The 13836-nt window shown below is 42.5% G+C and overlaps 1 protein-coding gene across 1 annotated transcript; it reads left to right on the top strand.

Annotated features, from left to right (window-relative positions):
* Positions 1-276: 276 nt before the first annotated feature.
* lbh (LBH regulator of WNT signaling pathway) lies at positions 277-10553 on the top strand. The gene is made up of 3 exons (XM_083923943.1): positions 277-494; positions 5496-5598; positions 8641-10553. The coding sequence occupies exons 1-3, from the start codon at positions 466-468 to the stop codon at positions 8860-8862; spliced, it is 354 nt and encodes a 117-aa protein (XP_083780069.1). The 5' UTR covers positions 277-465; the 3' UTR covers positions 8863-10553.
* The last annotated feature ends 3283 nt before the right edge of the window (positions 10554-13836 follow it).

Raw genomic sequence — 13836 nt, 5'->3', positions numbered from 1 at the left:
TACAAATCAATAGCATCATGCAGTCGTCTCGTCCATTCCCAATGAGAGGGTTCAGTCGCTGCTGTCGTCATCAGGACTGGGGAAGAGGGTGGAGTGGGGGGGGAGGCGGGGGGGGCGGAGTCACCTGTGCTGTGATTGGCTCCTGCTGATAACGCGCCTGCCATTGAGGTTTTCTGGCCCGTGCGAAGGGGAGGTGTGTCCGCGGCCGAACAAGCACACGCCTCTCGCATAAATGCTCAACACAGCTGAGGTGATGAGCAGACGCACCAAATTATAGAGCTGCCGTTTTCGCGCTCACACTCGACGCACAGTTTACTTTCGGGTTTGTTTTTTTTCCCGTTACTGTGCTGCTTTTATTGGGGGAAAGAAAAGAGGGAGGGGAGGAGAAAAAACTGAAAAGTAGAGAGAAGTCCCCGGCTGTAATTAGATTCCCTAATCAGCAGAATTGACAGCAGGTGTGAATTCATGTCTGTATTCTCCCCGCAGATATACTGGTGAGTACATCTTTCTACCACTTCCACCTGTTCACATGTGAGCAGCATTAGTTTCCTTTGCGTTTTATAGAAATTACTAACATTTGTTTGGCTTTGCACCTGACAGGTAAGAGGTATAAAGTGGGCTTTTATAGGCTTTGTAGTTGTGGCTTGTTTTTGCTTAGTGATTTCCCTCAGAATCAGCCACCTTATGTTGCTACACCCACTCTTGTTTCCTTCTGAGATGTTCTGTGATGTGGGGTGTTGCCCCTGAAATTGGAAATGCCATGGCAAAAAAAGACTATTCTAGCTCTCATGTGCTTTCTTTTTCTTCTGTTCTTTTTTTTAAGCAAGTGGTTTTCAGAATCCAGCTTGATGAATGTTGCTGCACAACAAAGGGCACAGTGATCACAGTCTTCTATTTAGGGATTAAAGGCACTTTAATTTCCCTTCTCTTTTTTTTTTTAACCTCTGACCGTGCAGGCTTACTTTCCTGCATCTTTTAAACATTTGAATGGAATAAGACACTGCAGGTGCAATTGGAGGACGGATGCACTCTGCTCCTATCTGTTACCTCCATCTATTATGGGTGCCTCTTTCCTTCTTCAGTAGCCTAACTTGTTGATTTACTTCTTGACACAGAAACGGGGAGTGCATCTTGAGCCTTTTCTGTTCCCTTATCTGTTGAATACTTTCCTGTCTGTAGAGAGGATATGCAAGTTGAAACATTGTTTTTGCGAGCACTGCTCAAAACCTCAGCAGGCTTCTCTCTACCAGGAAGTTCAGACTCTACCTCTTTACTGTAACCACACTTCTCTCTCTCTCGTACTTACAGTAGACATGCTTCTCTTTTCTGTGATGTCAATCCTATGAGATAAATAAATCTGCAAGTTCCTGTAAGAACTATTTTCAAATGTCTGCACTGTGGTTTTCTTTCTGTGTGAACGGGAAGACATTTTTCTCACAACTGTAGCTGGATCTCACCTAACGTGTAGAAAACTTGGTAAAAGCTGCTCAACAGACTGTATAAGGTCAATAAGATATTCACTCCTACACCAGTCACTAAGATGACCATAAGGCACTTAAGCGGTAACTGATCCATTGTGTGTTTTCATTGGAATCTGGATACAACCATTCATTCCAGCACACTCTTGGGGGTCTTCACTCCCCCCACCCTCCCACATACCTGCACAGCTCTGCTGGTGAATAGCTCAGCGCTGGCATGAAGCGTCAACAGCTCTGCCCTGTCGCCACACAGGCTGAGATTTATGATAGTAGTAGTAAGAACTGTGGGGTGGCAGAGGGGGAAACATGTTGCTAATGCAAGATGCTTATTCCCTTCTTGTGCAGGGAGATTGTTGTAGAGACCACTCGGGCTCCTGCCAGCACAACTAGGCTACAGCATAGAGGGGAACTAGCGTGGCCTTGGTCTCGAGACAAGTGGATGAATTTGGTGTCATGCTTAGATAATGGCCGTCGGCATCTTTAACAATGATTTTGACCATCATAGATGAAGGTGTAAAACCAGCTGGGCAGATGGCCTTACTAACAACTAGCTCTGTTAAAATGGGAATGCTGCCTACTGTTGTATGAATGGCTGCAGCATGAAGTGAGAGCTACTGGGAATATGTTCAATATATAATGAGGTGGTAGATGTTTTACAAAGCAGAACTGGAGGAGGGCTGCTAAATATTACTCCTCCACTGGTCACTGGGTCAGTGCATTTGTCTGCAGCTCGGTGACTGTAATCCTCAGGGCTAGGGTAGGGTGAATTTAAAAATACACTGGAAGGAATCACTAATTTAACTTGGTCATCTTTCATGCAACTGTAGCTTTTTAAAACTAGAAGAGCACTTGGAGAGCGCAGACCTCCACCAAGGCCAATCCACTCCAAAATTAAATGGATTCTTCCTTGACCCATGCTACACCCTTTCCACCAGGTTTCATAAAGAAATCTGGCTTGAAGTTTTTCCATAAACCTGCTGGCAAACTAACAAACTAAAAACGTAACCTCCTTTGGTGGAGGTAATAAATATTGCATAGGTAAACTCTAGTACGGCTGCAACGAACTATCGTTTTTCCATTCTTAATAACTTATTCATGGTTTAAGGTGGCATTTTTATCAAAGACTGAAACCCCCTAAATCAGATTTTGAGAAGTGGGAATCAAAAAAATGATTTGACTGATGAATTTATTCATATTATGTTGCTGATACATTTTCTATCACTGCCAAACGATTTCAGCTCTAAACTCCTAGTAGTCCCTCTGATTGTGTTATCAGTACACCGCACACGACCGACGGTATGTCTTGTACCTGCTGTCCGTCTATGCCGTGGCTGTGTGTGGCATTAAGGAGCTGGCTAGATAGGCGTTGTCTTAACTGGATCAGGAGGTAAAGAGGCTTACTATTACCTGCCACACCAACCTCACACATTAATCAATGAAGGCCATTTGTCGCCAAATGGGACTGCCAAATGTGTGTTGGGCAAAGACTGATCTTATGTCATAGGTGTACAGGTGCAGGTTGCTTAATTGCATATAGAATGACGTCTCTTCTCTAGGAATCAAGTTTTCTGCTCAGGGACCCGCTGTTCTACTTGACACTCAAAGCAGGAATAGATGTGACTGTTGCGTGTATGTTTGTTTCCTCCCAGGTTGACTTGTTTCTTGTGCACACTCACTTCCTCCTCATTGTGCCCCCTCTATGTTTTATTAGGTCGATGTTCTGTTATTCTTAGCCAAGCAGGATGTTTATACGATCCCCGAACAGAAATATGACTGGCAAGGCCTGAGTGTTTATCTTTCTTTCTTTTCCCTTCCCTCCCTCTCCTCCGCTCAGGTCTTCACTGTCACTGTTCAGCACTCTGTCCCCACCTCTGCTGCTTTTTGCATGCCTGCCTCACCCTCTTTGCATCCCACACAAAGATGAAAATAGGTGCAAGAGCAGCCCCAGCTGACATTTAAGTTTTCCACGTTAAACCTTGCGTATCCTTCAATCCTCATTTTTGGTTATCCGTGTATTGTTTCGGCCAGTGCAGTAAAGGTTACTCTACAGTGATTCAGGCAGAAGCTTTTACATTTACTCAATTTTTAGAGCCACCCTACACCTTGCTGTGATGTCAGTGTTTCCTTGTGAAAGAGAAGAGGGGGGGAAATTTAGGAATGGAAAAACTGATTGATAAATGCCACTGCTTCAGGGGTTATTGATCTCCTGGCGTCGAGTGACTCATGTCACCCGATTCTCTCCCCTCAGGATGAATCGGTGTCAAATGTGCTTCTTTCATTCTACATGAAGACTGCGTGTGCGTGCGCGCGTGTGCGTGTGTGAGAACAGAGCATTGGCGACCTAATCGACAGTTCTTGTAGAGACGAACAATGTGGAAAACTGAAAATCCTGCAGGTTTTGTCAGATATTAGTGAATATGGTCCTAATCTCCACAGATTAGGGGAACACATTTTGTTCTTCTTGAATGTAATTTAATATCACTTGCAAATACTAATATGCTAAGATATAGTGTAACACTACTGAAGAGTCAGCAAACTTAATTACAAAGCAATCTAAAGTATCAACCATCATTCAATGATTCATAAAATTTAAGGTTTTATATGTTCAGCACCGTTGAAGTGAAACTGAACTTCCATGAGCAGTGTGACAGTCTGACATAAAAACTTTTTTTTTAAATTGCCAATAAACATGGATAGATAGATATCTTCATGACGTTTTCACTATATAATGGGTTTTGTATGCGTCATAAATGCAGACAAAAATACATAACTGAACTTTGCTTGGAAATTCCAGAGGCTGTGTATCGTAATTGCAGTTAATCATTTTTAAAGGGATTTCTGTTTGTGTGAAACCACAATGATTTAGCGTTTTTCTCCTGTTATCCAATAGACTTTGAAGTAAGTCTGTTCTGATACATGAATGACTGGGATGAATGGTGAAATTGACTCAGTTCAACACATGTTTACATAATCACTCCTTATCTTAAGTCCATGTTTTAATCACTGCCACATTATAATTTTTGACCATTTCCCGTAGCGAAAAATAAACATTTTTATTTAAGTATTAAGTAGGTTGAGTGAAGCCCACACATCTCTTCCTCAAAAAAATCTTAAATCCATTGAACAAGTTAATGTGAGGACGTGAGTGAGCCTCTTATTGTTTTCTTTGTTCTATGAAGTCCGTGACCACACAAACCACAAGCCTGTGGCCACTGACCACAAGGCACAGTCTTTAAATAGAGAGCGTGAGACCGGCCGCTCAGCATCTCGTTCCAAGACTTTGTCTATGGCAGTCCTGGGACCTGCTTCAAGTCTTTCTTTTCTAAGCTTTACTACTACAATACTGGATAGAGGCACTGGACATGGAAAAACAACCTCTTACTTTAATCTAGCATGGAAAGTTTGGCCATGCTTTGATGGAACCGAGTGCATCAAGTTCCACCCCAGTCAAATACCACAGCACGCCCCCAAGACACTCTCACAATGACTGTGTTCTCTGGTTGCTAGTGCAAGAGCACACCATCCTGTATTTAGAAACGGCCACCTTATGCAAGCCACATCATGAGCTGTGCAGCTTTGCAGTGCATCGGCACACCAGAGAACTGGATGCTTGCTGTGTTGTGGTCAATCTGTGCATAAACAAAACTGTCTTAACATGCAGGTAAAACAATCATGACTTTCAGACTTTGTTCATATGCATACACAGTCAGTTTGATAGATGGCCTGTTTGTCGGTGTTCTACTTTGTTACATGCCATTATTGATAGTTTTTTAATTGTGACTTTTATTATCCTCAGCGTATCCGATTGTCCACTACATTTAGTACAAAACCAACAGGGACCAAATTTATATTATATAGCTACATTTTTATCATTCATTTATGAATCAGCACTACAAGCCTTTTTTCGTGTTGTAGCTAGTATACATTATCTCATGGTATGTCAAGATGATGGACACGTTTTCTCAACATTGCACAGTATCTAATCGCACAACTTCTTTTCTCCTTTCAACGCTGCAGCCCAGTGTTTGTGCCAGGCCGAGATATGACTGAGGTGATGATCAACAGTGCCCCCATGGAGGACATGAGGCTCAGCCCCAGCAAGGACAGACTCTCCTTCCAGGTAAGACAGACAAGGAGACACAGACACACACACATACGACAGTGAAAAACCACCACCTGTCCCAATTCCCTACCCGTACGTTTTTATGGAGCGTGGTCAATTTTATACCTGTCCTCATCCATTCATTATCATGCATTGAACAACAGCTGCATTTGGTATGAGACAGTAGAAATGTCAGTATAATGTAAGTCAAGTGTTTAAAGACATAATTATTTTAGAACAGTTTGACCTTGTTTACCATTATGAGGCTAACCAAACTTTTGTCAGTGAAGTGTGGTAGCATAAAGATCATTTACAGATTTAAGAACTAATAGTACTTGGGTGGAAACACTAACTTGCTAAAAAAAAACAAAAAAAAACAGCTAGATAATGAAATTGCAATGCAGAGAAAAATTCAACATAACTTATATTTCCTTTTGCTAATATTTTGGTTGGAAGGCATTGGAGGTTCTGGTTGGTCACAACTTTAAACATACAAAGGAAGGAAATGTATGTGTGGGGGACTGTAATTTACTGCAGCCCATCACAAAAATAAACTGCAGATTCAGGGAGATGAGAGAAGCAGCCATCAGGTGGCCCTGACAAGGTGTTGCCAGAGGCTTTGTTTTACTGTCAGCTCAACAGGGCCATCTTGGAAACAAAACTACTTAAACACAGTGCTGCTTGCTTATTTTAGTGTCACGTTTGTAACTTGGGTGAAAAAAGAGCCATATGTTAGTACTTAAGCCATTTTACTGTAGAAAATGAGATTTAAGAGAGCATTTATGATTTTGGACAAGAAGTTGGCCTTTTGGTTGGTAACGCTGCCTCTTAACTGGTGAGCGAGAGTGTTGGAGGGGCATAGACCTAAATGTGTCCACCTGCTGAGGCTTTTCCAACTCACAGGACTAAAAGGCCATTTCCCATTTTGAAGATAATTTAATACAATATTGGTGTAATTTATTTGTATGAAAGCTATGCATTCATATCTAATACAATAATGGTATGCTGTATGTAGATACTGACTCTGAGGATGTAGACTGGCCTACAGGAAAAAGGCTGGCTTCCTCTCTCCACACTTCACACCCCAGCTGTGAGTCTGTCTGAGAGGAAGAGAGGAGCGGATGAGGTGGTGGAGGAGGGGAGGAAGAAAAGGAGGCTGCCACTTCTCCACTCTTTCCATCCCCACTCTGTACTTCCTCACCTCGGCCACTTGCCCAAGGTCCCAGCCACTCCTTAGAGAAGCACTGTATGAAGCAGTGACGTTGCCATCAGTCACTTCCTCCATAATGGGTGCCGGGGGCTTTGACACAAATTGTGTGACCATTAAATTCCAGCTGCACTTCTAAAAAAGGTATTGACATGAATGTGACCTACCAGTGGAGAAGGATGAGCAATGATTTACCAAAGCAATGGCATGATCCAGGCGTGTACAGTGCGCAACAACCGCACACCCCAAGGATCCTAAAATAGCCAGCATTGTGCCTCACTGATGTCGTCTCTTCCTGCCACTGGACGTGAAACAAGTTATGACATGTGTTAGCTAGAGGTCCAAAGGCAAGGTCATTTACGGCCTAACTCCCCTTGGTGCTGACGCACAGTGAGGATTGTTAATGCAAGCCAGGACATGGAGATGCATGCAGGCATTAGACGTGAACAGACATGCACACAAGCATAATGACCCCTTTTGGCGTGGTTCTGTACACGGCTGTATTTGGAATATGTAAAAGCATAAATACACATGTAAATGCTTTCATAAACTGACAAATTCTCACATTCACGAGATATATTTATAGCTTTTTGTCTTTTTCCTCCCTTATCTGTCTCTTATGGAATTCATGGAGATTTGGACACAGCTGGATCCCCTCTATCTCTTCCCCTCTCTCCTCATCTCAGGCTCTCTCTCCTGCCTCATCTAATGCTTTCTTTCCACTCGGCTCTCTGCCCAGACAGCGACACTGCTCCCGCCCCTCCAATGTCTTAGAGTGAAATATGCAGGTCTAAAAATATTCATCCACTTTATCCAAACAACAGCAAAAAATGCTGTTCTTGGATCAGAAGGGGCAGGATTTTTTTCCCCCTGGGCCATTTCTCTGGTTCCTGAGAACAGAAAGTCTGGGGTTGATGTCCAATCTTGCCAGGACAGGGAATGCATGTAATCTCTCGTCAAAATGTCTCTCATGAACTTCGATTTAGTTCCAAACATTTGAGTATGGCATGCTGCTTTTATAAGCAGACATATCGATGTGGATTTTCAGATAAAGCGAGTGATTTCATGTTCTTTCCTAAACCTTTTTTCCAACGCCATCTCTACAGGAACATCAAGTATTCAGCACTAAATACTGACCATTATAGGGAATGTTGTTTTATTTATACATAAATCATGTCCCAGTTAACCTTTTTTCTGTGTGTTTTACTGTTGATTTGAAATGCCCTGATTATTCTCTTGTATAATCTTCTGAGTAGTGGGTGATGTGGTACTGGATGAGTTCATAAGCAGCTACAGGCTGCTTGGCACAATGCCCTCCAAAGCATTTAGATTAAACATGATGCAGCATTTACAACCAAGTCTGACTAGATGTGCCTCTCTTAGCTGTACACAGCCACTAATGTAACCATTTCTTGTGCAGTTTAATTTTGAACGAGCACCTATGTGGAAAGCTAGCTTGGCTTTTAGAGGAATGTGGGCTGGGAAAGAGCAGGTATGCCACTGGGGTTTTAGGCAACCCCTTCTCGTCGCAGATGTTACTGGGGTTTTAGGCAACCCCTTCTCGTCGCAGATGTTTAGTCTTCACATCACTTCCTTCACAGTTGTTTAGCCTTGTATTGGAGCCTGCAACACTTCTACGACGCTCAACACTAAGTTCTGGTATCCCTGAGCCTACCGCACACTTAGCACTGATCAGAAATATGCTCACAAATCATTTCTTGCATTACAGCAGGGGACAGCTGAATCTGCTAGCTTGAAGCAGTCTGCTCTGCAGTTCAGAAAACAAACAGTATTAAATCCTGAGGTTAATGAAAGATTAATCACCAGTATTTCACCCTTGTCTTTCTCTTCAGATATTCCCAGACCCCTCAGACTTTGACCGTTGCTGTAAGCTCAAAGATCGGCTGCCATCCATCGTGGTTGAGCCAACAGACGGAGAAGTGGAGAGCGGGGAGCTTCGCTGGCCCCCAGAGGAGTTTCTGGTCAGTGAGGAGGAGGAGGAAGAAGAGGAGCAGCAGCAGCAGAGTAATGGCATCATCCAAAACGGACAACCAACACAAAATTCTCAGCACTAGAGGTTGTGTTGCAGCACCCATCTCCCTTGTTACTTCTTTCTTTCCCACACTGGTTACACTGCACCTCAGCACCCCAAAAAACTAGCAGACACACGTTCAGTGTCTGCCATCTCGTTGCCCTTGACACCAAAGCATCACTCGAGAAGCAATGCACACAGGCAACACACTTTGTCACACAATAATTTATCGTACCGGACTGCAAACCCACCAACTCCAACTTGGGAGGACACACACACACCTCTAACCTGCTTTTTTCCCAACATGCCTACCACCGTGTGAGTGTGTGTGTCTCGGCTCAGAACGGATGTCCTGTTGGACAGCGGCAGCTCAGTGCTCCATGGACAGCTCTTAACACTGCAGGGGGCCATAACTGCGACATACTTACCAAAATGGCTGGCGTCATGACCCCAGAGACTTAATTCTTGCATACAGAACTATTGTGGTACCTGTGGGGATTATCGTCTACATCAACACTGTCCATACCTGGTGTTCAGTTTCTGGACTGATGTTAATTATTGTGATTGCCACTGCTGTCCATAGATTGTCTTGTTTTTGAGAAGTTAATGTTCTTGTCCTGTTTTGAGAAGTGGGTGTTTTTGTGTAAAATGTTACCAGGACTTCACCAACCTCACCCCCACCCCCAAAAGATTTTGTGTCCTTACGTCAGACGTTCACAGTAAAAAAGGCAACCTGGGATAGCTTTTGAGAAGTAAGCAGAAAGTGAAAGAAAGTTAACCAGTGTGACAATTCATTTTACGAGGGCTCTTTGTGTTGCAAGGGCAGTCGTGCTATGATCCTCTCATCACATTGGCCTCCTGTGAGCCTTTTTACAAACATTACTAGGATGACAAAACACAACATCGAGAACAAAATGTCACAAACAGGTCTATTGTTCCAAAGGGCAAAGCTGAGTAAGGACTGCAAATTGTAATTTTTGAATAAGCCGTTATACCAATGTACAGACCCGATGAAGGATGTGTAAATACTTGTTCCCAATGTTCCAAGCCCGAGGCCTTGTAGTTCGCTGATCTTGTTTGTACTATGGGTTTGGCTTACTGTTCAGAAAGACCGACTAAGAATCGCTCTGAGCTGTACACACCTGAACGAAAAGTCTGTCCTAGTCTTCCTCTTTCTTTTTGAAAACAGACATGCTTTTGACACCGTTAAGTTCAGGTCACAGAGAATTCACACTGTAGGACAACGTTCACAGATGAGTAAGGTTATATCTGACAGTATTAAACTCTTTATTCACAATATAATTAGCCCTGATGTTTTCCATAAGCTGTTGATGGGGAAAATCGTATTTGTTCTCTGGTAGTAACGTCCGTTTGATCTGTTCAGCAATTTCAGAAATTGGTGTTCTTTTGATCACTTTAAATCACCACTTATTGTTTGTGGAACAAGTCTCATCAGTTAATATGTAGAAAATTTCACTTTTGTGTACAATATATGAAATCCTGTTGTACAAGCATGATCGAGATATGTCTGTTCTCTTTGTAAATTCTCATTTGAGTGGCATTAGGGCTGTGTACAGAACATCTCTCTCTTTCTCCTGTCTGTCACCTACAGGTCCCGCATTGTTTTTGTAAAGCTCAGGGAGATTAGCCGCCATCTTTCTCTTGTTTTTTTGTATTTAGACCACTTTTCTCTGTGAGAATTACAGAGGCTGTAAATAAACATTTGAATTTGCTATCCAACTGCATGACTCTGCTGTGAGAATAATTGACTGTGAAGAGTTACTGCTTTTTAAATGAGTCTTTTAAAGGGGTAATCCATCAGCACATTTAAAGTGTTTCCCAGCGACTTCTATGTTTACTTTCATTTTCCTTTTATTTACCACCCCCTCCCTTTTCTCTGCTCACTTCACCTGCAGCGGTTACAGAAAAGCAGTATTTCCTGCTCGGCATCTCTCTACGAACACCGACGCGTGTATCAAATGGCTATATGTGGAAGCGAGAACAGGCCACATGCTACTTCCTGTCTTCAACTTGCACACACGATGTGACTTTACTTAAAGCAAAACTTACTGTAATTCCCTGAGCAATGAACAGCTTTTAATCCTCCGTTCTTAAAAATTGCACTAAAATGATGCCATCCATCTCCTTTGAGTGCATCGGTTTGACCTACAAATCTAGAGGCTTTTTACAATTACAGAAATATCGAGTATAGTACATGGTATAAAAGTCTGTGGAAGCAACTCCTCACGCTCTACCCATAAATGCTCACCACAATGATACAAGACTAATAAAATGTGGTTGAGTGGAAAAGCTCTAATGGGGAACTGGGGGGTTTACAGGGGGAAAACAGAAAGCTTTCTGATCACTGTTACAATGGAAACTTCTCAGGTGATTTGCTGCTACAGTATGTGCTCTATTAGTGACCCGACAGGTCAAGTTTGATTGCATAGTACCGGGAATAGTGAATCAGAGTTGCTGCGGTAGGGCCTTTGGGGGCCAAGAGCCTGACAGATTGTGCCATGGTGGTACTCTCAGGGCCTTATAGTCACTTCCTGGAAGGGGAACAATGAACTGACATTCTATCCTGCTTCCTTCTTCCTGGAAAAAAAAATGGAGCATAAAGAGTTATTAATACCGCCCAGCTGATAATGGTGGTCAGCAGCAGATTGTGTGACTGGCCACAGGAGCCGGTGGCTACTTGTGAAAAGGTTAGAAAAGCAATGTCCTTTGTCCCTTTCTTAGCAACTGCTCCTTGATCTCAGTGGAAAAGGTCATGAGATCATGGAAAGAAGAAATCATAAGTTAGAAAAGGACAACCTCAGCCCTTGGAGAGACTAGCTGAACTCGCATCCATCTACGCAATCGTGAGACGTCAGCGTCGAACCAAATATAACTAGAAGGAATAGTGAGAAAGCAATGTACTCCAGTTTTTTATAAAGGGTCCTATGTTCCTGGGAGATATGAAAGGGAGCCCCTGAAGCATCTTTCCGTAGCATTCTGACATTTTGAGCAGCTCTTATCTTCAGCTCTTCTCCTTCAGCTCCTTCTGATTAACTCGGAAACCTTTGCAATTAAAGGTAATGGAAATTTGCTAAGCCCCCTCAAACATGATTGAAGCACTGCAAAAAATAAATGTATTTCCATCAAACTATTTTCTCAATAAGCTTCTTGCTATGAATAACAGGGTCCTACATCAACGCAGCATCTTCTGCCAAAAATAGAAATGTGTCACTGTTTTTATTTTAATCCTTACAATTTTCTGACTGGTTTGAATTGGGCGGGGATCAGTTTGTTAAAGGTAATGTCACATACTTCCATGCATCATGATTGAGGGTTATTAGCTTATGTTGCCTATATACAAAACTGCTGAATTAAATGATACTATGCTAAACTAAGCTACGCTAACAGACTACAAGCTGCAATTTCATATTTACCATACAGACACGAGAGAGGAATCTATCTTCTTGTCTTACTCTCGCCAATTAAGTGAATGAGGATGTTTCCAAAACATCCAGCTGTTCAGTTACACTCTTAACGTAGTATCAATGCTACGCTAGCAAGAGTGTGTATGTGTTTGTGAGGTGTAGACGAGTAAATGACAGCCTTATATCGACAGATTGGGTTGTCTATTCCCCAATGACATACAGTATACCACTTATATTTATATAAGAGGTGATATTGACCAAAATATAAAGTCGGCAATAAAATGCGTCAAGATCCAATACATGGCTGTAACTCACTGAAGAAAAGTTGGATTTGCACCAAACTTCACATGTAGCTTCAAACACATTGTAAAATCAGGAGGTAAGTTATCCTGAATCATATGGTTGTCCTGAATATTAGAATGTGACACTGCATACTGACTGGAAGAATAAGCTCAGAATTGGCAGGTGTTTATTTGTTTATTCATAAATGAACTCTCAGGATGTTTTTCCTAACTGTAAATGTAATTGTTACTTACTTATATGCATGGCTTTTTTATGCTATAATGATGTCATGATTTGAAATCAACTTCTCTGGGGTGTTTATCTCATATTGCCCTTTCAACATGCCCTCTTGTTTTAGTGGGGTTTTTTTTATCACTTTATCTCTTGTGTGGAAGTAACTTCTTTACGCTGTCCATCTTTTTATCAGCAACTCCGCTGGTGGTCAGAGGTGACAGAGTTTCATTTTGCGAACGGAATAAGTACTGCAAGCGCTGAGTGCATACTGTAGGGGAACGGAGTATGTCTGGCACACCATTGTCGGTGTGAGTCGAGACACAGTATCTTTAAATGTGTGCGTGTGTGTGTGTGTGTGTGTGTGTGTGTGTGTGTGTGTGTGTGTGTGTGTGTGTGTGTGTGTGTGTGTGTGTGTGTGTGTGTGTGTGTGTGTGTGTGTGTGTGTGTGTGTGTGTGTGTGTGTGTGTGCCTGTCTATGTATTAAAACTGTTGTCAGAGCCCTCTGAGTGAAGTCACTGATAGCTCTTCTGGCTCATTCTTGGAATTCTTTCCAATGGAAACAATCCCATCGCTGATCCCAGTGTGTCAGCAGAGTCTGACCTGCCAACCCCTGACTCCCAACTATAGTCCACATTAATGCTGTTTCACTGTCACCCCTCTACACATAAACTAACACCCCATAACATCACCCCACCTCTTCAATGTCGTGAGGAGAAAAATAATGCTTATCCAAGGAACTCTTTTTCCACTCCCTCTGCTCTTACATTTTTATCCACTGTAGCTGTTTTCTTGTTCTGTCTATTTTTCGCTCTCCCAGACTTTTATACCATTCTGTTGTTTCAGCAAGTTTCCCATACATGACAGTAGAAATGTACCCTGCATCTCCACAGAACGGATTATGTAATGTTATTATAAACAGTGCCCCTGTTCTTATAACCTTGCTATTTTAGTGCGCCAACCTTATGCCACCAGGTTTATTGTGTGTGTGCATGCATAACTGTGTCTGTGTGTTTGTGCGATGCTTGCAAAGGGGCGCATGTGTGCGGAGGTTTTATGTATAACTGCGTCTGTTATTA

The sequence above is a fragment of the Echiichthys vipera genome, assembly GCF_963691815.1.
Source record: "Echiichthys vipera genome assembly, chromosome: 12".
In the NCBI taxonomy this organism is placed as follows: Eukaryota; Metazoa; Chordata; class Actinopteri; order Perciformes; family Trachinidae; genus Echiichthys; species Echiichthys vipera.
This window is presented reverse-complemented; position numbering and strand designations above follow the sequence as displayed.